This window comes from Hyperolius riggenbachi, chromosome 4 (genome assembly GCF_040937935.1).
Source record: "Hyperolius riggenbachi isolate aHypRig1 chromosome 4, aHypRig1.pri, whole genome shotgun sequence".
Lineage (NCBI taxonomy): Eukaryota > Metazoa > Chordata > Amphibia > Anura > Hyperoliidae > Hyperolius > Hyperolius riggenbachi.
In genome coordinates, this window is record NC_090649.1 from 188,220,799 (window position 1) to 188,246,989 (window position 26,191).

At 43.0% G+C, this 26,191-nt stretch overlaps 2 protein-coding genes across 7 annotated transcripts in view; one reads left to right on the forward strand and one right to left on the reverse strand.

The window, feature by feature from the left end:
• MCF2L2 (MCF.2 cell line derived transforming sequence-like 2) overlaps positions 1-26,191 on the reverse strand; it is a 448,572-nt gene that overhangs the window by 189,363 nt on the left and 233,018 nt on the right. For all 5 annotated transcript variants that reach the window (XM_068281097.1, XM_068281096.1, XM_068281100.1 and 2 more), the window contains exon 17: positions 1,308-1,423. In XM_068281097.1, the coding sequence (XP_068137198.1) occupies positions 1,308-1,423 (116 nt within the window). The remainder of the gene's footprint in view (positions 1-1,307; positions 1,424-26,191) is intronic.
• Positions 1-26,191, forward strand: part of B3GNT5 (UDP-GlcNAc:betaGal beta-1,3-N-acetylglucosaminyltransferase 5) — a 197,032-nt gene that overhangs the window by 105,252 nt on the left and 65,589 nt on the right. The window lies entirely within an intron of this gene.

Below are 26,191 nucleotides of genomic sequence, written 5' to 3' on the forward strand. Positions count from 1 at the left end.
AGCACTGTGATTTGCAAGTAGGAGAAGGCCATGCTACCCATTCTAGTAAGGTGCCACTACCCATTGTTGACAGATAGAGAGAGCTACTATAAGACTTGTAGGGAACCTCATGCTTGTACGGTTTCCTTCTTCTCGTTACCAGCTACTATAAGCAGGAGGGAAGTGGCTAACATAGCTCCAGTGAAGGAGGTCATTGTGACATTACTGCTTTACACAGAGCTGAACATACTGAGATCCATGGGATGTTTTCCTGGCTGTGATTACCAATCAACTTTTCACAACAAGCAGTGCCTTGTCATAACAAATGGGCCCACATCACTTCTCACAGTTTTTAATTAATCAGTAAGAATAGTAAGTTGCAGTATTCAACAGTGACATATGTATAAGTAACTAGCTGCAAAGAACAAGAAGCACTACAGCTCCTACACTCCTGGAGTAATAAGGAAACTGACACACCCATTAGACATTTTACTGTTAAAGAGAACCCGAGGTGTGTTTAAAGAATGTTATCTGCATACAGAGGCTGGATCTGCCTATACAGCCCAGCCTCTGTTGCTATCCCAAACCCCACTAAGGTCCCCCTGCACTCTGCAATCCCTCATAAATCACAGCCGTGCTGTGAGGCTGTGTTTACATCTGTAGTGTCAGTCTCAGCTGCTCCCCCGCCTCCTGCATAGCTCCGGTCCCTGCCCCCGTCCCATCCCTCCAATCAGCAGGGAGGGAAGGGATGCAGGCGGGGACTGGAGTTCTGCAGGAGGCGGGGAGAGCAGCAGACTGACACTATAGAGATAAACACAGCCAGCTCTGACAAGCTGTTTGTCAGCAGCGTGGCTGTGATTTATGGAGGGATTGCAGAGTGCAGGGGGACCTTAGTGGGGTTTGGGATAGCAACAGAGGCTGGGCTGTATAGGCAGATCCAGCTTCTGTATGCAGATAATATTCTTCAAACCCACCTCGGGTTCTCTTTAACAATTCAGTGGAAATGCTGTACCTGTTTCTGCAGATATAAGTAAGAAATGTGATCACTGAAATACAATAATGTACACAGAAATCATGTTGATTTGTAGTTGCATTTAATCAACAGAGAGTTACATTTCAAGCCTCTTGATCCCATTATTTTCTTAATAAAAAGGACTTTTGGACAGTTGAGTCTGAATGATTATTGCCATTCATCTACCTTAAGCTCAACATATTTTTATGATAGCACAATAATAAAATGCAGTAAATCCACACAAAGACATGTCAATATGAACACATCTACCCTGCAGTACGAACATGGCAGTAGTTACTGGAATTATAGAACATACCTTTTGTGAAATTCATAGATTTCTTGAAGGTTGCCAAAAAGGACATCTTTGCTGTTTTGTAAAACCACAGGAATTAGAGGATTCATTTCGGGATTGTCCAGTGATGATGCATATCCCTGCATACCAAATAAGAGTGGATTTAGAAATATTAGCATCTTGAATTGCAAAAATGGTTGGAACTCCTGGAATTGACTAGCAATAGTGTAACACCTGTGCAGTTAGATTTTGGTCGAAAAAGTGGAACAAAACATAGATCAATATTGAAAAGTGCAAGTTGCGGCATTAGGGTGGACTTACGTCCTGTGGCTCTGTGTATTGTAGCTGATATGATATGCCTAAAGAGCCAAATAGGCACTGGAAAGATAAAATATCACCCTGTATTGCAGAAGCCATACAAATAATAAATACAAATTGTGAATATGAAAAACTATTTGCTCTTTCACAAGGGAAACACAGTACATTTCTTAAAAGATGGGAAGGATGGATAAGGTACGCCTAAAATTGAGTGAGGGCGGTTAGCCAGATAGAACCTATGTTTCATGGCACACTACAGCCCGGAACATAGGAACATGAACTTAAACTATTATGAGAAATGAGTTGAGCTCAACTTCTAAGCTGTTTATTTTTCAAAATAGCATGGAAGTGGTTATTATTTATTATGTATATGACCAAATGTTGTAATATGTGTATGGTTACTGGGCCAATAAAATATTTTTCCAACAAAATTGTAACACCTCCCCCCTGACCCACCTAAGGTTCATAAGCATATTTGAGGTCCAAAATACAACCCAGTTTCCTTTTTCTTGACTCAATTTTCCCTTTGCATGACTCTAGCTGGGTAAAATATTGTTTAAAATTGTGCTGGGACTTGTGTGGAGTGTCCTGTCTCACAAAAAATCTGTAACTAACTTCTATGTATGTCTTGGGTTATCTTCCAGATTTTTGTTCTAGTTATCAATCCTCTTAACTCCCTTCTTAATTTCCCACATCTCCAACTAAATAAGTTGGAGAATAGCTTACTTGCAAGGGTTAACATTGCAGTAAGAATCCGCTTAGCTCAGAACTGACGCAAGACATATCCCCAATGGGATTGATAAAATCAACAATATTTGCCACAATGAAAATTTCACGAGTCTGGTTTTGGATAACTATTCCCCATACAGATAGGTCTGGCACTCATGGTTTCTATATAGTAAGGGTGCTCATTTAGCTCTAACCCCATAGTATAACGTGTATCACCATAATTGGTTACCTATACTTTTGAATTGGGGTAAATCTTCCATATCTCACCTCTGGATCACAGGTTTTAATAGATAGTACCTCTTGGGTAACACTAAACTACCTAGACTCTTAAGACCTCCTCAGGGACCTAATCTTTCTACTCTCTTTTTTCTTTGTAGTTGTCTGTGTTTTTCTTGTTCTCGCCCATCATAGCAGTATTCTTTACTGGATGTCCAAGGAATTGCCTTGTAACTCTCAAAATTACCATCATCACATACTGCTATATATAGAGGAATTTTCTATGTATGTATTCTACGGTGCTTCTACGGTGTTTCTGTTATAGGTGTTCCTTATGCTTAGAGTTTCTAAGGTTTCTAAACTGGTGTTGTGTTCTCTACTCTAATTAAAACCTAGAGGGACATTTCTTTGACTTGCTCTATTCAGATACCATGCTAGTAGAAACTGGATTCAGGCAGCAGATGATAAAACATTTTATCATGAGGACATTAATTTCACTTCTAATTAAAAAAATGAAATAAGTACCGTAATATTAGGCTACTTGCTTTTCTTATACTTTTTAAACACAGGTGAAGTAAGAAAACATTTTCATTGATTTCAAGAACAGCTATCTGCATTGTGAATGTATCGGAGGCAAATGGTTTTCCTCTTCAAAACCACAACAGAAGTATTTCTATGTAAACAAGGACATAACAGAATGCTAACATATTTACACCCTAGTTCTGGGATGTTAACTACCCTGAAACCCTATATCCTTTATGTTTGTTATAAAGAGACTTATCATTATTTAACTTTAACTAGAATTTCACAATGATGCAATGTAAACTTCCTTAAAAAAACATAAACCCTTACATAGTTACATAGTTAGTTTGGTTGACAAAAGACATCTGTCCATCAAGTTTAACCAGAAAAAAATAAATAAAAAAAACAAAAGTCCTTCCCGACTCCAGATGGCAGTCAGCTAAATACCTGGATCAACTCTCCTGGGAATTACCTAATAATTATAGCTGTGGGTGGCGGGTGCCGATGCAGATATAGAGTTTGCCATGACTACTTCCTGAAGTAAGATATTCTATATTTTAATCACTCTCGCTGTGAAGGACCCCTTTCTAAATAGATGGCAAAAGCTTTTTTCCCTCCTAGTAGCTAATTTTTCATCTTCTGCAATTGAAAAATACCTCAAAGTAGGTGAAAAAGTACTGTCAAAATTATTCTGAGTACTTTCTTGCTTGTAGGTGGCTTACAATGCATCTTATTGATAAGGTGTAAAAATATCACCTAGGAGGACTGGGTCTCCCAGACCTAGAAATTTATCATACAGCCTCAGACTTGAATCTGATCTTAGACTATTTTCTTAGCAGAGAGCAAAAACAGTGGATACACATTGAAAATCAACCAAAATTCACAGACTTAAGAGCATTACTATGGTTTAAACACACAACAGAACCCCCTCCCCCCCATCAGTTACTTTTAGATACCCAAAAAACTCAGATGCGGATCATTGCATCAGAAAGTTTAACATATCCTCCATACCGAGTACATGTACCCCGATCATAGAGAATCCTGACTTTCAACCAGGCATGGATGAGAAATGGTTCCTAGGTTGGTCTAGAGAGAAATGGCCCTAAATCAGACATTTCATTGGCTCAAACAACCTCCTCCCACCAGAAAAATGCTGGCCACCGGATATGAAGGTCTACCAAATTGGTTTAACTCCTTCCCGACTGCATAACGCCGAAAGGCGTCAAGAACAGTGGGCGGGGATGTGCAGGGAACGCACGCATGCACGATCGTGTTCAGTCTGCCACGATCACGGCCGACAGGCTGTGTAACGGCTGAAAACAGCCATTATTTGCATGTACAGTGCTGCGATCTCCTGCAGCGCCATACGGAGACAGCTCGGTCACTGAGCAGTCCCCTCCCATGTCATTGATGATGATCACCTCTCATAGGCTGATGCCTATGAGAGCCGATCACAATGATTGGCTCTTGGGGGTGAGGGAGGGAATGTATATAAATAATTAAAAAATGACATTTTTATTTAAAAAAACAAAGACAAATTAATAATAATAATAAAAAAAAGTTGCAGCTGCAATCAGATTCCACCAACAGAAAGCTCTGTTGGTGGCAAGAAAAGGGGGGGGAGGGGCGAGATTCGTTTTTGTGCTCAGTAGTATGGCTCTGCAGCGAGCTTTTAAAGCTGCAGAGCACTGAATTGTAAAAAATTGCCTGGTCACCAGGGGGGTGTAAGCCTGTGGTCCTCAAGCGGTTAAACAAATTCAGTTCAAGGGATTCTACAAATCCCTAGCACCACACACCATGATCCACAGAGACCTAACTAGCTTTTAACAACTAACTATTTCTTCCACACGTCCACCACACACTTTATCCATTTTAATTAATGACATTAGTGATGCCCACATAGAAAGCCTAATCTAAAAATGCAATGCTGATATGGGTACCTCTCTGGATGAAGAAGAATGGGATAAAACATTCATCCTTTTGCACAAAATGTCCCCATCTCTAGCATTCCAAGGACAAAATTTCAAGATTTTCACTAGATTGTACCAGGATCAAGTTAGATGTAGTAAGTTTAACCCAAACAGTGATGGTTCCTGTTGGAGGTGCGATGAAGCCAAAGGAAATTATTTACACATTTGGTGGTCATGCAGCTGGATCAAACCCTTTTGGCAATCAGTTTTCCACCTGCGCGAGTACCTATATGCCATTCCAATGCCTTGCACTCCCAAAATTGCCCTACTATCCATGCTGCCTGGCTCAATCAAAAAAGAATCCATATTCAGGTTCATTCTGATAGCGGCTAGACTTTTAATAGCCAAATCATGGAAATCACAAAATATTGCGTAGATTCCCGACTTGGTTAAAAATGAATTGAATAAGGCCCATAATCTTTAAACAAGTTATGTTATATTGTAATCCAATGTTTTTAACCATTACCTTAATTGTCATTAAACAAAAATGACCATGATTATTACCTTGTTACAGAAAACTGTGTTCTCCTAAAATTACTAGTTAAGTTGAAATATCGCTCCTCCGAAGCCAAAAGTACAGTTTGTGCTGGCATAATCCTTAGGTTTATAGAGTAAAGACTTCTAGGAAAACCTAAAAGGCTGACTAGATACTTTTTTCTATATTTTGCAATCAGAGAATAATTAATTTATTATAGGCTGACACTCCCAGCATTTCCTGGTAAGTTGTGTTGTTCTGTTATTACATGCACAAATGGTAAAGCTAAGAATCTGCCATGGTGTTTGCTGAAATCCTTGCTTTGCATAAAATATATCTTGTAAGGATTGCTTTTCCTCAACACCAGGGATGCAAAATGAATCCAATGCCTTGCACCCCTGAAACTGCCCTACTATCCATGCTGCCCGACTCAATCAAAAATTCTAAAAAAAATCCATATTCAGGTTCATCCTGATAGCGACTAGACTTTTAATAGCCAAATCATGGCAATCACAAAATATTCCATAGATTCCTGACTTGGTTAAACAAGTTAAAGGGGTATGGCAAAAATTGTAAAATGTAAAATATGTGCAAACATAGACAAATAAGAAGTACGTTTTTTTTCCAGAGTAAAATGAGCCATACATTACTTTTCTCCTATGTTGCTGTCACTTACAGTAGGTAATAGAAATCTGACAGAAGCGACAGGTTTTCGACTAGTACATCTCTTCATAGGGGATTCTCAGCAAGGCTTTTATTCTTTATACAGATATTCTCTATAAAGGATTTAAACAATGATGCTGGCCAGCTTCCCTGCTCGTTACACAGTTTTTTGGCTGTTGGACAGAGCAACTGCCATTCACTAAGTGCTTTTAAAAATAAATAAATCCCTGATAATCCCCTATGAATAGATGGACTAGTCCAACACTTGTCACTTCTATCAGATTTATACTACCTACTGTAAGTGACAGAAACATAGGACAAAAGTAATTTATGGCTCATTTTACTCTGGAAAAAAATGTACTTTTTATTTGTATATGTTTGCACATATTTAAAATTTTACAATTTTTCGCCATAGTGCCCCTTTAACATATACATGAGGATGGATGACCTCAATCTTTCAGCATGGAATGAACAACATACGTTTGTCTCCAACTAGGCAGTTTGGATAGACTATAGGGTTTCCAGCCTCCTTAAAGTGGTATAAAACCATGACATAATATTCAATAAAAACATGTTTTCCTACTTTGTATATGCTATACGGTTATCATATTTGCTTTTGTGCATAAGTATTATTCATTTAGAAATTACAAGTTCCCAAAGTAATTTTTTTTTGCTCTGAGAGCTGACATTGCATTTTATACATAACTGGTTTTATTCATCTTGTATTGAAGGCAGAAATGCTTTCTGAGCGTCTGTCTGTGTCCAGGAGCTTCTGCACAGTCAGAGAATGTGTCACATTCCTCACTTGATACAAGATAACATTATCTCCAGTTTGGATGCGTCCAGCTTTGTCTGCACTGAGCTTGTAACTCCTGTGTTTAACTAATTGAATGCTGTTCAAGTAAAAAAAAATGGTGGTAGTATATAATATGCTGTAAATAATATTTTAGAGCAAAGAAGAAATACTGGGTTTCATTCCGCTTTAACTCCAAGCCCTCCTAGTCCTACTATTAACTGGCTTGTATCACATATCACCAGATGTGTACGATGCATGCCTCCCCATACTGATTAAAACCCAACACAATCACAGACTTATTACGATTAGGTTCCTAACTATACATCGCTCCTAAATTAAAGGGATGACCAACACTGAACTAGTTTTCTGTTTTATGCTCTGCAATTTATATAACTGGTTGACCTTATGTGTATTACTGGTTACCCCCTCTTACCGTTCCTTCAGTCCCTTCTTGTTACCCCCACCTCCCCATGAACCATACTTACCGCCCCTTCCCCATACCCATTTACATGGCTGCAATGTATTTGATCACTAATAATTGTGATTACATCTGATAGCCATCAAGACCCATTTTTCATGATTCTGTATTACACTGAAATAAGCTGTATATCTTGTATTGTGCAGCTTTTTCAAAAATCAATACAATTTGATTGTTAAAAAAAATACAAATAAAATATCACCTAGGAGGAAAAGTGAATTAAATAAGGCCCATAACCTTTACACAAGTTATGTTATATTGTAATCCAATGTTTTTAACCATTACCTTAATTATCATTCAACAAAAATGACCATGATTATTACCTTGTTACAGAAAACTGTGTTCTCCTAAAATTACTAGTTAAGTTGAAATATCGCTCCTCCACAGCCAAAAGTACAGTTTCTGCTGGCATAATCCTTAGGTTTACAGAGTAAAGACTTTGCTTCTAGGAAAACCTAAAAGGCTGACTAGATACTTTTTTTCTATATTTTGCAATCAGAGAATAATTCATGTATTATAGGCTGACACTCCCAGTATTTCCTGGTAAGTCGTGCTGTTCTGTTGTTACATGCACAAATGGTAAAGATAGGTATCTGCCATGGTGTTTGCTGAAATCCTTGCTTTGCGAAAAATATATCTTGTGAGGATTGCTTTTCCTCAACACCAGGGAAGCAAAATGATTTTTTTTTATAGATTTAGATTGTTTCTCTGAGTGTCGCTCAGACATGCGATGGGAAGAATTCTCCACAAATGGGACATAAAATAGGAAATTTGATTCCCTCCAAGACAAACAAGCAATGCTTTAATGTGTGTGTGTGATTCACTGTAGTGAAGGGGATAAGCAGCACAACCCACGGCTACTCAGATAATGTGTGATCGTGTGCATTGAGTTCCAATTGCATGGCCATATTCTGGTCACTAGGGGAGTATTGGCTGCTCAGCAGAGAGTCCAGCGATGTGTCTGCACTGTTATTAAGGGTCTGTCATCTGAAACAACTACAAAAGACAAAAGCCCCTGATGAGTCGTATTACGTAACGCGTAGGGCGGAGCCTGGAAGGGAAGCGACCAGCAGCAGGAGGAGACGTCCCCTGATCGTTTTAAACCGCTTTTTATACTTGTGTTTGTGAGTACAATACTTGTTTTATATAAATAAAACTGTGGGTTTTTACACTATCAGAAGCCTTTCAGTTTTAGATGTGTGCCTGATATCGTGCTATAAGAAGGTGGACTATACCTGCAGGGATTGTGGCTGAGACTGCACACCCATAAAGTGAGGACAGCTGTCTGTGAGTGTGGGCAGCAGCAGCAAAGGGTGAGCAGGAGATCAATAGATACGCTGCTATGAAAACTAGCTGTATTACAAACATACTTGCACTATGATATTTTTCTATTGGTTTGTTTGAGATTGGATATGATCTGATCGTTGGGAGGAGGAGGTCGGCTAAACCTCAGAAAGTGCAGTTGCTGTCTGTAGGTCTGGGCAGCCTTACAATAAGGTGAGCGTGCCAATTGTTGGCTGATGGTCACTCACATAGAGGTGAATCCGCAATAGAAGTCGCACAATCGGGCCCCATAGGGTGAAGGTCCCTGTGTTCCGATACATACAGGATTGCACTATGAATTTCTTCTTCTTGTTTTTCTCTCCATGCATGTGAAACCTCCACCACGGATAAATATTCTGGAGTGTCTGGACATTGGACGCTGAACAGCAAAGCAATTGCTCATAAGGACTGTCCGAACAGGTTTTTGGACACTGGGAGGGGGTAGTGCACTCCGCTTTGTGTAATTTTGAATTTTGAGATGTACATGTAGCATCTGTGTTTGAGTTGCAGCAGGCCCTAGGATAGAGGGGAGTGGGAGAGGAGGGGAGCGCAATTGAGAAAATCTTTTGAACTACAAAAGACTGGTTTGGATGACAGTTATATACAAAAGTGTGCATTGCTTTAGTCACAGTCCAATTACAAGTGTGAGAGTGCCACTGTGCAACACCAGGGGCGTAGCAATAGAGGGTGCAGAGGTAGCGACCGCATCAGGGCCCTTGGGCCAGAGGGGCCCCAAAGGGCCCTCCCTCTATCACAGTATTAGCTCTCTAATGGTCCTGTGCTGGTAATAATCACTTCTATAGATATTTTGAATAGTGGTAATAATTAACAAACTGCTCCCAGATGGCTAAGGGAAATATGGCAAGGTAACAGTCAGTGTACGGTCGCATGAGGGACTCTACCTGGTTTATTTAGGCACCTCCAGGCTACAGATCACTAAAAAATTCTGGAAAATCATAAGTGGTCCTACAAACATGGACAGGTTTTAATAAAAATGATATGCTATTACACAGAAATATACCAGTTTTCAGATATTCCTTGGAAGGGTTATCAGTGGTTGTAGACATTATCGTGCTGAGGTAGAGACAAGAGAGGAGCCAGCTTTAAGTGCAGCAGTTATGAGAGGTTATGAGGGTGGGATTGAATTAGTGCAGCAGTGGCCAGGAACAACTGGTGAGCAGGCATGTTCCACCCTGCATAACCCAACTGCACTTTCACCCCCTGCTGTCAGTATGCTCATCATAATGTATGGTGGAGGCTGGCAGCCAGTGTCTGTGCTGGCTCTTAACCAATCGCTCTGTGACACAAGTCAGGAGGGCTGGTGAGTGTGTTGACGTGTAACTATGAATGCGTGATTGGGCTGGGGGTTGAATGTGGAGCATCTCACTTAAAGGAATACTATCGATGTATGCATTTATTTTTAAATGCTGTATGTTGTAGCACATATTAGGGCAAGTACTAGGAGCAATTTGATTCCTCACACAGCTCTGCCTCTTAGCTGTAAAATCCTCCGTCAGTTTTGGCGTCAGTGTTGGATACAAAATGTATCTAATACTGAGCTCCCAGAGGGCTAGACCATATCTCTGCACAGGGGATTTGCTATCAACTCCTCAGTTTATAGTTTAATTATCACCTTGCTGAAAGAATCTTGTTGATATGGTGGTAAGGGGTTAAAGATTCTAGCAATGTGTGTTTATTATCTTTGCTTCTCTTTACTGATAAAGATACTAATAATGCTAATTGTAGACAGTGGTCTGCCCCTCTCAGCAGCTTGTAAAGTGGATGCAGCCTGGAGTGGGATCACCTCAGCAGGCAGCCAGTCTGAGTGTAAACACAGGCTATTGTTATAGCTAGTTATATTCCAGCAATATTCCAGCTCATTTAGTTACCTGTTACCACCTCAGATCAGCCTATTTCTCCTCATGTCTGCTGCATGCTGTGAGAGTGACACAGTGACATATATTTGTGAGCTGTGTGACAGAGTAACCAAGCAGCTCAGGGTGACCCAAACTACTATGAGCTGTGTGAGAAATGAATTTTTAAGCAGGGATAGTGAGAGAGAGACCTGGGTGAATAAATAAAGTGCCCCTAGCACTAGTGGTAATGTGTACACTAATATAGAGTATTGAAAAAAAAAGGTGTTTCAATCGATAGTACTCCTTTAAGGTAAGTACACACACTCAATAACTGTCGTTCATCGGGATCGAGCTCAGCCCTTCAACATTACAGTTTACAAGCAGTGTACAGATGCATCCCATGGCTGCAATCAAGGGACCAGTCTATTTCTGGAGAAGGGGGGAGGGATGTCAACACTGTGGAAAATGGACCGGCTTCTGGCGGATGGCACAAGGGGAAGGGACACACACATAAATGGCCTTGGGCCTTGCTGTCACTAATTTTTATTATGTGGCCTTGAAGGACACCTGTACACATGCTGGATTCTCGGCTGAGATGGTCCTGGATGGTCAACCTCGGCAGAGTGCCATCTAACGTGTGTACTTGGCTTTAATCAGCTTGACTGAGTAAAGGAGCAAGCTGCAAGCAGAGTCTGATTTAAATGGAAGGGTGGAGGTGCTGAGACCAAAACAAAGCAATAGGTAATGTGGGAGGGCACAATTTAGTATCTCTGTTTTGGATGCTGGAAATTAATCCATGCCATGCACTGATAAGGATCAAACAATCCGAAACAGTCTGTATCCATGTTGGGTTATTATGGCTCTGTACAAATTAACAAGCTGACACATCATTGCATTCCAGGGGTTCTGGAGGTGTGTTTAGCTTCTAAGGGCAACAATGGTTAAATTGCATATATTCAGCAGTGTTGCCCTGGGAGACATCTCAGAGCTCACTCCAACCTAAATTATCGCAAATTCTTTCTGTTTTAAGAAAGCAAACTTTTGTCTTGGATGCTGAAGAACCTTGTTCCAGCCCTGGTTGTATCACATACATGCATCAGCAGCAAAACCTTTTTAAAAGAAACTAGGCTGTATTAAAAAAAATAAAATAAAAAAATAAGGTTCTCCCTGCAAAACTTTATAATAATAATTCACTAACATTCAGCACCCTGACTGTGGTCTGATATGACACACACAAGGCTTTTCTAACAAGCCCAGACCAGATTCACAAAGTCACGTATGTTCTCCAAAGTTCTCTAGATCTTTAGCCCTGTAGTATATTAGTGAACGGGCCCATTGTACTATTGGAGACAGTAATATTTGCTGGCTTTACTTATATTTTACAGTGGATTCCTTATGCCCTATCACTACAACACCTACAGCAAGAGGCACTCATGATAGTTGCACGTGTTACAGGACAACACACAATTGCTGGTCATGATATGTGGGGCATGTGAAAGGCTCTGCCTAGTGTCAGCATGTTGACCATCACATCCTGTAAACAGAAACCCTTGCATCTGTACAGTGCCTGCACATTGTCTAAGTTTGATTATTCTCTTTGCACAAGTTTATTCTACAATTGTACTCAATAATTGTTCACTAGGCAGATTTTTCTACTTTGGAACAACATTCATGATTAGCAACAGAATTTGTCAAGGCAAGACCACTACTTACCTAGCCCTATAAATGCCCTGGCAGGGTGAGAGGCTTTCAAAACTACCTCTCTGGCTTCTCTTTGTCTTCTTGATTGAATTTCTGCCCATCCTGAATACTAGTTTCTCCACTTGTTCATCATTGGCATTTGGCACTAGTTGCGTAGCTAAGGAGCTGTGGGTCCCGATGCAAGTTTTACATTGGGGCCCCCCAAGCACTCTGTACATAACAATAGATACGGCCCCATCAGGGCCATGATGTGGTTGCAACCTCTGCAACCCCTATTGCTACGCCCCTGGTTGGCACAATAACCATGTAACTTTTATGAACCATTACCACCATGCTGTGTGGAAGAAGAGACATGTGGGATGCCAGAGCTGAGAATGTGTGTACAGATGAAGATGACATAGAGAAATCAAACAAAAAATAGGGCCTATTCATATTCAGTGCTTTTCCCCCTGCGATTCACGCTTTGCAGATCGCTGGTGATCAGCAAAGTTCTGCTGCACAAGCACTGCACAAGTAATCCTATGGGAATAGGTTCACTACATCGATTGTGGCGTGTTTGCGATATTAAACTCTTTAATAGCAGAGTCAAATGAATGCAGGTTTGTCAGCAGTAAAACTCCTATGCAGGTAAATCAAAAATCAATCTTCTTCTGTTGTGCTAAGCTGTTGAGGCACCTCTTGGTATGGCTTCAAACCTCCACTATATCTCCTCACCTCAGAGAGAAAAAACGCACAGAGAGGAAACATAGGGTGTAACGTTACACTACACACACCCTATTGTGCAACTTCAGACACTGAGATAGATGTCACTAGAAACAAGGACAGAGCCCACCAGACCCCCCCCCCCCCCACACACACACACACACAGTACCTGCTTAACCAAAGGTTTCTTAAAAACTATGCATAGATGGCCACCACTGCCTCCTTAAAAGCAGAACAGTGTTAAAACTTGCAGAACAGCATTGAACAGTTGCCTTTTACGGTCTGGCGGACTTCCACTTCGTTCACCACATCAGCAGTGCTTCCAAAAAGATCATCACAGACCAGCGTGCGTCCTAGCTCTGCCCTATGTTTTTTGTCACGGGCATGACTCATCAGGCTCGGGGTGAAAAAACTTGGTGGGAGCGGTAATCCCAAGCTTGGCTCGGGGTAGCTGTCGGGAGGTATTTGCAGAGCCTGCAGCATGGTGGGTGTTTTTAATTCACATCCCCGGATTCTGGGTGTTTGCTGCCCCTCTTCTTCGGTTCTTCTGAGGCTCTTGATCCCTCGGGAGAGATTGCCATTTGTCACACAGGGGTAGATCACCACCCGGAGGACAGGAGGAAGAACTGCAGCACTGGATCCCAGGGATGTGAGTAACATGCAGGGCTGCTTCAGATTACCTGCGGTATGATTTTTTTTCCAGCTTTTAGAGTCTAAAAGCTCATGAAAAACTTGTACCGCTTTTAGACCCTAAAATCTGGAAAAAAAATCATACTGCCAGGCGAGTGTTAGGCTTTTTCCTATTACAAAATTGTAATAGTACTTTGCCTGAACGTTATTCATAGCTTCCGGGCAATCTCAGAGCAAGGTTCTGTACTGTGGAGCTGTCTTTCAGCACCACCGCCGGATCGAGGACAGGCAGCAGATCTCCCTCTACATGGGAGGCTATGGGAACACATTGAGTGGTTGACCTATCGGCTGCATTTGATCCTTTTTTAGGCCAAAAGTGTGGGGGTTTGGTTTATTTATGGACCATCTTGTCCTCCAGAACTTACTGTATGACCTAATAAGTAAACAAGGTGTGTACTTTCTTTTTCTCATGACTCATGACCAGCTTTATCTCAAGGGCTAAACTGACCTTGACTGATATGTATCAGTCAAGGTCAGTTTAGCCCTTGAGATAAAGCTGGTAAACGGAATGATTATGCTACTGTTATCCACTTGAATGATCAAGACAAAGGTACAATTCATTTTTGCTGACATCACGGGCATCTACTCTATTTTTATTTAGCTGCTGTGGAAGCACACAAACATATTTTCACATATGAATGAGCGTGGTGTCTGAAAAATGATTTGCACAAATACATGAATGGTTAGCGTGCATCAAAGCGTAAATGTAGGCCAACCCCATACATATTACTTGTGCTATACATCTCTGAGGAGTAAGCAGGATGCCTTTATCCCTTGAATTCCTGAGCATCCTTGAAGTTCAGCTAAATCCTTTCCTTAGGCCAATACACCATAAGCCTTTCCATGGACTCCTCAGTAGTGTATGGCAGCAGGATGCAGATACTCATATGACAACAGTGATAGTCAGGAAGACTGTATGTAATGTAGAGCTTAGTTCCCAACTCATAGTATGTGTAACCCAGATGTCACTTTAGTTGGGTACGGGGAGTACTTGAGCTTGTTATAGTCAATCTATTACAGTTTTGATATAAAATAAATAAATAAATCATACATAAATAAACTTAAATAAGTATATTAAAGGAATACTGTAGGGGGGTCGGGGGAAAATGAGTTGAACTTACCCAGGGCTTTTAATGGTCCCTCGCAGACATCCTGTGCCCGCGCAGCCACTCACCGATGCTCTGGCCCCGCCTCCGGTTCCCTTCTGGAATTTCAGACTTTAAAGTCTGAAAACCACTGCACCTGCGTTGCCGTGTCCTCACTGTCGCTGATGTCACCAGGCACAGACTATACAGGGCCTGCGCAGTACGCTCCTGGTGACATCAGTGGGAGCGAGGACATGGCAACGCAGGCGAAGTGGTTTTCAGACTTTAAAGTCTGAAATTCCAGCAGCGAACCGGAGGCGGGGCTGGAGCATCGGTGAGTGGCTGCGCGGGCACAGGATGTCTGCGGGGGACCATTAGATGCCCTGGGTAAGTTCAACTAATTTTCCCCCGACCCCCTACAGTATTCCTTTAAAGCTAATTAAAAACATCAAGGAATGTTTGAAAAGCAGTGATACACAATTACGGATTATTCCTACGAAATATACATGATGTACTTGAGATATTGTTACTCACAATAGGGGGTGCTTTGGCAACGCTGCTATTAATAAAAGAGTACATGCTATAATAATGTTAAGGAACACGGATTTAGAGTACTCATTCCTGAATGTTTAAGGAGAAACCGTAACCAAGAATTGAACTTCATCCCTATCAGTAGCTGATACCCCCTTTTACATGAGAAATCTATTCCTTTTCACAAACGGATCATCAGGGGGCTCCGTATGGCTGATATTGTGGTGCAAACCCTCCCACAGGAAACTCAGGAAACTGTGAGGACCATGGTCCTGGCACTTTCCTGTCTGTGAACCTCGTTGCATTGTGGGAAAAAGCTGTTTACAGCTGTTTCCAACTACCAAAAAAGCAAGCAGTAGCTACTTCCACTGACATCACCTGCCAGCAGTAAAAATGTCACCATGTGATAAATGTTAGAATGTAAATCAGAGAGAGGAAAGATTTTACAATGGGCAAACACTGACTAAATAATTTATACATAGTTATAGTAAAAATGAAGCATTTTTTAAATTACATTATTTTCACTGGAGTTCCTCTTTAACCTCCCTGCATATGCTGGAAGTGATTCCTGCAAATTATTACAAAGGCTGCTTTCATCTGGTTTTCCCAGGGTAGAGTGTATGTTCAAGCAAGCCATATTATAGATGACCACATGCACACCCACTGTTGCTACTGCCACTTCTGCTACTGTCATTTTACTATGGTTTCCATGACAGTGCACACTAACCATTAAGATGATCATCAGAGAGCACACTGAATTCACTGCAATAATCAGCAATACTAGTTGCCTGGCAGTCCTGTAGATTATTTTGGCATCAGTAGTGTATGAATCACACACCTGAAACAAGCATGAAGCTAATCTTGTCAGATTTTAACCCTGGTTCACACTTGCGTTAAAGTGGCAAATGGATCAGTGAAAACGGATCTGATTGCTGGTCGATGTCGATCGGACCCATTTTCACTCCGTTTCCGTTCCGCTGCTGCCGTTTCCCCACATCCCCCCAGACCCCAATCCCAAAAGTGGATTTTTCTATTCAGAACGGTCTATTTTCTCTTTGCCCCCAATGCAATGCTTCAGCTTCCGTTCTGCTGGGCTTAGCGGTCCGGTAAAATTGGTGCAGAACCAAAGTTGTGGTCTGTTCAGCGGATCCTGCGGAACGGATCCGTTTGAACAGACGGATCCATAGGTTAACATTGGATCCATTTGCATCTGTTCCCTTCAGATCCGGCAACGAACCGTTTTTTACCGCTAATGTGAATCGGCCTAAGCCAGTGTCACAATGAATATTTCCAAAAACAGCCTTTGGGGATAACCCTCGTTAGTACGCAGTAATACCTGTCTGTCTGGCAGCCAGCCAAGCAGGAGGTGGCAATCACTTCCTGTGGCCGAAGCAATCACATGTGCGGAAGCATATTGCTAAAATACGCTTCTGCTCATTTGCAACGCATAAAACCTGCAGCGGTCATTGTAAAACACGCTTGCCTTCGTCGGTATAAAAGGCCCCAAAGACTAACATTGCCCTAGCAGTGGGCTGCGCCAAAATGCCGCACGGCACCATGCCAGTATGAAAGGGCCCTTACTCTGCAGAACAGCCAGGCAACTGGTATTGTTTATTAGGAAATAAATATGTGAGCCTCCATATCCCTCTCACTTCAAGTTCTTTTTAATGTGTAAAAAACCCACTCCAGCTTTTTCACACTGAATGTATTTCAATGCGTTCTTCAAAATGCATGCATTTTTCTAAATGCAGGGCAGCTGCCAGGATACTGTAAATCTTGGAAACCTTTTCTGTGTTCACACATAAAATAACAAACGCAAGAAAAACGCACAGAAAAGCTTCCAGCGTGAACTGGAAAGACAGAATTCTCAGTATGCCCACACTGCACTTTACCTCTCCACCCTCTGTATGCCCACAGTTCACTTTACCTCTCCATTTTTTGTATGCCCACAGTTCACTTTACCTCTCCATCCTCTGTATGCCCACACTGCACTTTACCTCTCCATCCTCTGTATGCCTGTACTGCACTTTACCTCTCCATCCTCAGTATGCCCACACTGCACTTTACCTCTCCATCCTCTGTACGCCTGTACTGCACTTTACCTCTCCATCCTCTGTATGCCCACACTGCACTTTACCTCTCCATCCTCTGTATGCCTGTACTGCACTTTACCTCTCCATCCTCAGTATGCCCACACTGCACTTTACCTCTCCATCCTCTGTATGCCTGTACTGCATTTTACCTCTCCATCCTCTGTACGCCTGTACTGCACTTTACCTCTCCATCCTCTGTACGCCTGTACTGCACTTTATCTCTCCATCCTCTGTATGCCTGTACTGCACTTTACCTCTCCATCCTCTGTATGCCCACACTGCACTTTACCTCTCCATCCTCTTAATGCCCACACTGCACTTTACCTCTCCATCCTCTGTATGCCTGTACTGCACTTTACCTCTCCATCCTCTGTATGCCCACACTGCCCTTTACTTCTCCATCCTCTGTATGCCCACACTGCACTTTACGTTTCCATTCTCCGTATGCCCAAACTGCACTTTACCTTTCCATCGCCTGTGTGCCCACACTCCACTTTACCTCTTGTCTGTATGTCTACAGTGCACAGTGCACTTTACATCTCCATCGCTTGTATGCCCACACTGCACTTTACTTCTCCATCATCTGTATGCCTACACTGTGTTTTACCTCTCCATCCTCTCTGTATGCCCACTCTGCACTTTACCTCTCCATCCTCTGTATGCCCATACTGCACTTTACCTTTCCATCATCTGTATGGCCACACTGCACTGTACATTTCCATTGTCTGCATGACCACACTGCCCTTTGCTTCTCCACTGTCTGTATGCCCACACTGCACTTTACCTGTCCACTGTCTGTATGCATACACTGCACTTTATGTTCCCATTGTATGTATGCCCATACTGTACTTTATGTCTCCATTGTCTTTATACTCATACTGCACTTTATGGCCGACCGCGCGCAAACCTTCCTTTATCACGCGGAGTAATGGTGTACGCGTGCAAACCTCGGCGCGCCGGCAGATCGCGTCATAACTGCTGTGAGAGCAGTTATCACACTTTTGTGAATCGAGCCGTATGTCTCCATTAACAGTTACATTTCAATTTTCTGTATGCCCATACTGCGCTTTGCCTCTCCACTGTCTGTATGCATACACTGCACTTTACGTTCCCATTGTCTGTATTCCTACGCTGCTTTCCATGGTCTGTATGCCCACACTTAACTTGATGTTTCCTTTGACTGTATGCCCATACTGCACTTTATGTCTGCATTGTCTGTATACTCACGCTACATTTCGCCTCTCTGATGTCTATATGCCAACACTGCACTTTACGATTCCATTGTCTGTATACCCACACTGTACTTTACCTCTCCATCGTCCGTATGCCCATACTGCACTTAACCTCTCCATCATCTCCATCATTTTGTATGCCCAGGCTGCACTTTACTCCTCCAGTGATTATATGCCCACACTGCACTTTACATCTCCATTGTCTGTATGCCCACACTGCCCTTTACTTCTTCATCCTCTGTATGCCCACACTGCACTTTACGTTTCCATTGTCCATATGCCCAAACTGCACTTTACCTTTCCATCGCCTGTGTGCCCACACTGCACTTTACCTCTTGTCTGTATGTCTACAGTGCACAGTGCACTTTACATCTCCATCGCTTGTATGCCCACACTGCACTTTACTTCTCCATCATTTGTATGCCTACACTGTGTTCTACCTCTCCATCCTCTCTGTATGCCCACTCTGCACTTTACCTCTCCATCCTCTGTATGCCCATACTGCACTTTACCTTTCCATCATCTGTATGGCCACACTGCACTGTACATTTCCATTGTCTGCATGACCACACTGCCCTTTGCTTCTCCACTGTCTGTATGCCCACACTGCACTTTACCTGTCCACTGTCTGTATGCATACACTGCACTTTATGTTCCCATTGTATGTATGCCTATACTGCACTTTATGTCTCCATTGTCTGTATACTCATGCTACATTTCGGCTCTCTGATGTCTATATGCCAACACTGCACTTTATGTTTCCATTTTCTGCATACCCACAGTGCACTTTGCCTCTCCACTGTCTGTATGCCCACACTGCGCTTAAAGGGAAGGTTCAGGGAGGGTGGGGAAAAAATAAAAATCAATTTCCACTTACCTGGGGCTTCCTCCAGCCCGTGGCAGGCAGGAGGTGCCCTCGCCGCCGCTCCGCAGGCTCCCGGTGGTCTCCGGTGGCCGACCCGACCTGGCCAGGCCGGCTGCCAGGTCGGGCTCTTCTGCGCTCCAAGTCCTTGTACTTCTGCGTCCCACGCCGGCGCTCTGACGTCATCGGACGTCCGCCGGGCTGTACTGCGCATGCGCAGAACTACTGCGCATGCGCAGTACAGCCCGGCGGACGTCCGATGACGTCAGCGCGCCGGCGTGGGACGCAGAAGTACAAGGACTTGGAGCGCAGAAGAGCCCGACCTGGCAGCCGGCCTGGCCAGGTCGGGTCGGCCACCGGGAGCCTGCGGAGCGGCAGCGAGGGCACCTCCTGCCTGCCACGGGCTGGAGGAAGCCCCAGGTAAGTGGAAATTGATTTTTATTTTTTCCCCACCCTCCCTGAACCTTCCCTTTAAGCTTTTCTCCTACAAGGCATGTTTACATGAATCTCCCACTAGCTCTTCTAGGATCTGGTGGCAACAGTGCTTTAAATCAGGACGTACTATATGTGCCAGTTGGCCTGTTATAACTGAATTACCCTCTCTGGTCTCGTATTTCCTTTCTGCTGTGTGCTAATTTTTGGTCAGTGAAACCATACACAGTGGCAATGAATAAGCTCAGCTTTAATTCTTGCATTGTTGTGAACAACATATTTGTAAGACATGTTGTTAGATCTCTATGCTTTAGCTAATGACTTCATGATGCTTATGCAATTATGCAACCAATGCCATTCTGGTTTCTCTAAGCAAGGCCATGATGTTACATGATTCAGAACTTAAAATACATATATAGTGACAAGTGACAACTCCCAAATGTGGAAACTAATCATGAGCCTCATCAATACAAGGAAGGTTATTATACAACTGCACTTCATAGGCTCTCACTGAGTTATTACCGTACATCACTTTCTGACACTCTAGAACACAATCAAGGGTACTGGACATGTCTGTAAGCATTGAGGGAGTTGCACTTGTATAACGGATCTTAGCTTGGGCGCTGGACACTGGTTGTTTATGTCAGGCCGCCTCTAGCCATTTTGTCACTCCAGGCGAGAAAATCTGTGGCGCCCCACCCCCATGGCGCCCTTCCATGAAAATAATTGTAATGCAGCAGCGTTTCACCAGGAAATAATCATAATGCGGCAGCGTTTTTCATCAGAAAATTGTCAATGCGTGCAGTGTTTCACCAGTAAGTACACGTAATTTAAGGCTGCAGAAGTGAGCTTAAGGGCTGCAGGCCAGTGAACTGAAGCCTGTTCACCACCTGGGGACACAACATCTGGCGTGGGGGGGGGGGGGTGTGACCACTGTCCCCCCTGCACAGCGCTCATGACTGCCTGGTCGGCCTGGCACCCTCTACAATGGGTCAGAAGGAGGCACAAAGGGGGGCAGAAGGAGTCACAGGGGAACAGAGGAAGGCGCAGGGGACTGAGGAGGCACATGGAGACAGAAGGAGGCACAGGAGGACAGAAGGAAGCAGAGTGGGACTACAGGAGGAACAGGAGGGCAGAGGTAGCACAAGGGGACAAATAAAGGCAAAGGAGACATGAGGCACAGGGGGACAGAAGGAGGCACAAAGGGCACAGAAGGAGGCAGAGAAGGCACAAAGGATAAAAGAAGGATGCACAAGGCACAGAAGTGTCAGCCGCCTGCAACTTACGCTAAGTAGATGCAGCAGAAGCAAGTAATAGAACACCCACAGGGGTGTGGCTTAATTTTGGGTGAGGCTTAATTTGGGGGCGGGGCTTAATCCAGCAACATGGCGCCCCCCTGGACCAATGGCACTCCAGGCAATGGCCTGTACTGCCTATGCCTAGAGGCGCCCCTGGTTTATGTGACCAATACAGTGTATTAGTACTGCGAAACTCAGCCTGGCACCCACATAAAGTCAGGGACCTGGTGATCACTTCCACAGTTTTATTGTCACATGTGATCAAGTATATCTTGTCATGGATTATCTGCAAATAACACTTGAACTCCCATACCAAAATATGTATCTGATTGCCCTATCATGTCATCTAATGGTGTGTACACACTTGAAAGATAAATGAAAGATATCAGACCAATTTTACCCCCTTCTATGTAGTATGAGATGAGAATGGTGTGTACACACTTGAAAGATAAATGAAAGATATCAGACCAATTTTACCCCCTTCCATGTAGTATGAGAGCCTACTCTACACAGTCTATTCTATGGAGCTGAACTCCCCATCAGATAGAACCTTGTTTAACAGACTTCATCTGAATATCTGACAATCATCTGCAGATCTGAAAATCCATCCTGGTGAATCTGATCTGCAGATGATCTGCAGATGAATGTCTGTTAAACAAGGTGTGTATGAGGATCTGCAGATATCATAGACTATGAATGCATTTTGCAGGAATGGATCTTTTGCAGATACTGATCTTTTGAATGTCTACAGCATCTTTATGTAGAGCATCCTGCAAAGATTTTTATCTGATGGGGAGTGCAGCTCCATAGAATAGACTGTGTAGAGTATGGCTCTCATACTACATGGAAGGGGGTACAATTGGTCTGTGATCTTTCATTTATCTTTCAAGTGTGTATGTAGCATTCACACAATTCCACTGCGCTCCGACGAGTGTAGAATCCACGGAACAAACAAGTTTTCCACCAGGTGCTGCTCCAAAATACCCTGGGACCAAGGTATGAACACTGGTAGAAATACAGAAATACAAAAAGAGAGAGGAGGAGCGCTGTATGTAGCATTACTGGTGGATTTCTTTCTTAGATCAGTTAATCTACTTTTAGCTTCTCTTTATTTTTAAGACATGTCTTCCTTCGCTTTTTTGATACCAAGTGTGGCCACACTAGACTTATGGTTTATCCTCTTGAGGACCACAGGCTTACAACCCCCTAGTGACCAGGCTATTTTTTACAATTCAGACCTCTGCAGCTTTAACAGTTTGCTGCAGGGCCATACGACCAAGCACACAAATGAATCTGCTCTCCTTTTGTTGCTTTCTGTTGGTGGCATCTGATTGCTGCTGCGACCTTTCTTCTTTTTCTATTTTTTTTTTTTATTAATATTGTTAATTTCTTTCAATAGTAAAAAAAACAAAAATAAATGTAAATTTATTTTGATAAAATTGTTTATTTTACTTAAAATTTTTATTCCCAGCATCCCCCACCCGGAGAGCCAATCAGTATGATCGCCGTCTCATGACGATCAAGCCACTCGAGGGGACAGCTCAGTGAAGGAGCTGTCCTTGTACAGCGCTGCAGGCGATCGCAGCACTGTACATATAAATAATGGTTTCTTTTTCTAACAGCCTGCTAGCCTTAATCACGGCTAGCAGGCTGATCACGGAGCATACGCGCAAGCATTCCTTGTTAATATCCACCCCCAGGACTTGACACCAATCAGAGTTAGGCGGTCCTGGGGGTGTGGGGGCACTCTGCATCCGCCGATCGACTTTAGGCGGTCGCAGAGTGCTTATTGACTTTGTCGGACTGTATTATCTAAAAAAACAAATGTAAGGTTAAGAGGGGGATTAGATGAAGGAGAATGAAATGGGAAAAAGAATAGAAAAAGGATGTACAAGATGGAAGGATGGAGGGAGGAGTGCCAGAAAGTGTCAAAAAAATAATGACGTCTTTCTACAGGTGTAACCATCTGTGTGTGAGCATGGGGAGGGGAACCACCATGTAGGGTGGGCTGTGATGTTGCCAATTTTAAGTGAATATCAGTAACTCTGTGTAGTGTATACAAAGATACCCGAGATCCACGCCACGCTGAAGCTCTACTCAGACTGACCAATTGCAACGGCACAGCCTGCTGCCTTTCTGTATGTTTCAAGGTCTGGCCTTTTTCCAGCGCAGCTGTTAAATATGGAAGTGATGTTACTTCCTTAAAGGACCACAATTGTGAAAACTTATAAAAACATAAATACTTTACATGTATATGTTATCGCCAAAGCCAGAGGTGTGGTCAGTTCTCAAATTGGCCGGCTGAGTGGGAAGTGACCAAGAGATGTGGCCAAGGTCATATGTAAGAGAATACATTGTACCTTGTCTGATGAGGTGACAAAAAAAATGTTTTCTTCTAAGCGACCTGCAGGCTTATGCCAAACACTAACCTTCACCTCTCTAGTGCCTAACTCTAATCTCTCCTCTCCTCTGCCTAACACTAACTTCTCCTCTCCTCTGCTTAAAATTAACCTTCCCTTTCCTGTGCCTGACATTAACCTCCCCTCTTCTGTGTCAACCACTAGTCTCCCTCTCTCCTCTGCCTAACCCTGACCTTCCCAACTCTCCAGAGGCCATTTTGAGAAATGCCTAGCCAGTTCCCACTTTGGTCGATTTCTCTCTGACTGGCTGGCTGTGTTGTTTACTGGCAGTAACCTAAAGCATACTGCAAGGCAGGAGCAGTACCATTGTAGCCAACAAATACAGAGAGAGCTGCAGTTATGCAGAGATCATGCGTATGCCATTTCTACATACACAACATGGTGAGCTACCAATCTCTATGCGACATCTCCACAGACCACCCAAATATGATGGGCGCTACTGATCTCAACCTCCCCTCTACTCCCCAGGATCAAAGTAGGTGCATTAATTGCCTTATTGCAAAACCATCCCTAAACAGATTGCAGGTACCAAGGTTTTCAACAGCAAATTGCCTTGACAGATTCCCTTAAAGAGAAACCGTAACCAAGAATTGAACTTCATCCCAATCAGTAGCTGATGACCCCTTTCCCATGAGAAATCTATTCCTTTACTCAAACGGATCATCAGGGGGCTCTGTATGGCTGATTTTATGGTGAAACCCCTCCCACAAATGATGTCAGCGCCTCACAGCTCTGAGGTGCTGATATCACACTGTGGGAGCCTTGTTGCATTGTGGGAAATAACAGCTGTTTACAACTGCCAAAAAAGTAAGCAGTATCTGCTTCCACTGATATCACCTGCCTGCCGTAAAATGTCAGAATGTAAATCAGGGAGAGGAAAGATTTTACAATGGGCAAACACTGACTAAATAATTCATACATAATTATTGTAAAAATTAAGCACTTTTTATTACATTATTTTCACTGGAGCTCCTCTTTAACCCCCTTGCAATCTGTGCTGCAGCCACACCTACCTGGTGCCTGATAATCTATTGGTTGTCTGATAGTCATTAGAGAGATAAGGCTGCCACAGAAACAACAACTAGCCTTGTCCTCCATGGCATGGACTGTGTCTCCGTCAAAGCAATACCCAGCTACCGTTCCCCCCCCCCCCCCCCAAATAAGACAGTATCTTGTATTAATTTCTGCTCCAAAACAGGTGCGTAAGTACAAATCATGGGGCCCTCCAGCAAAACTTTGATGCCCCCGAATGGCGCACGGAGCCGTGGGTAAAGTGTTTAAAACGCTATTTTGCGTTTTCATATTAAAAACATTAAATAGCGTTTTAACATTAAAACGCAAAATAGTGTTTTAAACACTTTACCCACGGCTCCGTGCGCCAATTGTTATAACATGTATATACATAAAAAATAAGTATTGATAAATATAAATAATTAATGTATGTATCTATGTATCTATATATGTATATGTATATGTATGTATGTATATATATGTATATATGTATGTATATGTATATGTATATATGTTAATACATGTATTTATACATGTATTAACATATATATATAAATGCCATTTTTTTTTTTTCCTTATTGTGTGACATTTTAAAAAAAAAAAACGACGTGGGGTCCCCCCTCCTAAGCCTCTTTAACCCCTCGTCACCCATGCAGGCTGGGATAGCCAGAATGCGGAGCCCCGGCCGAGTGGGGCTTTGCACCCTGAGCTATACCAGCCCACATGGTCCATGGTATGGGGGGGCCCCTTACCCATTTCCACAAAGGGTTAAAAGAAATAAAAACACAACCACGAGAAAAAAAAAATTCATTAATCTTAATTAACCAGAGATACTTACCTGTACCTTTAAAAAAAATGTTCCCACGCCCATATCCTCGGAAATGATCCAACGAATACAGTATCCTCTATTGTTGCAACCTTAATTGAAGATCTCCGCTGACTGCGCACCCGGCGCCACACACCGCCGCTCCCCCGCGCTTGCTCTAGCTATACTGAGTATAGCTAGAGCTAAAAAGCATCTTTGAATTTGGCTCCAAGGAGCACCATTGGTCTATTAACAGACCAATGGGGTTCCTCCTGATACCCATTGGTCTGTTATTAGACCAATGGAGAACTTTGGAGCCAAAACTTAAAGATGCTTTTTAGCTCCAGCTATACAGAGTATAGCTAGAGCCGCTCCATGGTCCCTCCTGCTCGGCTTTCCGCACTTCTCCCCGCACATACCAATCTATAGCACCCACCCACGCTGTCACCCTGGGTGCTATGGGTGCTCCAGGGTGACAGTGTGGGTGCTATAGAGCCCCCCCCCATACCATGGACCATGCGGACTGGTATAGCTCAGGGTGCGATGCCCCACTCGGCCGGGGCTCCGCATTCTGGCTATCCCAGCCTGCATGGGTGACGAGGGGTTAAAGAGGCTTGGGAGGGGGGACCCCACGTCGTTTGTTTTTTAAATTCAAACAATAAGCAAAAAAAAAAAAAATTATATACAAGTTAATACATGT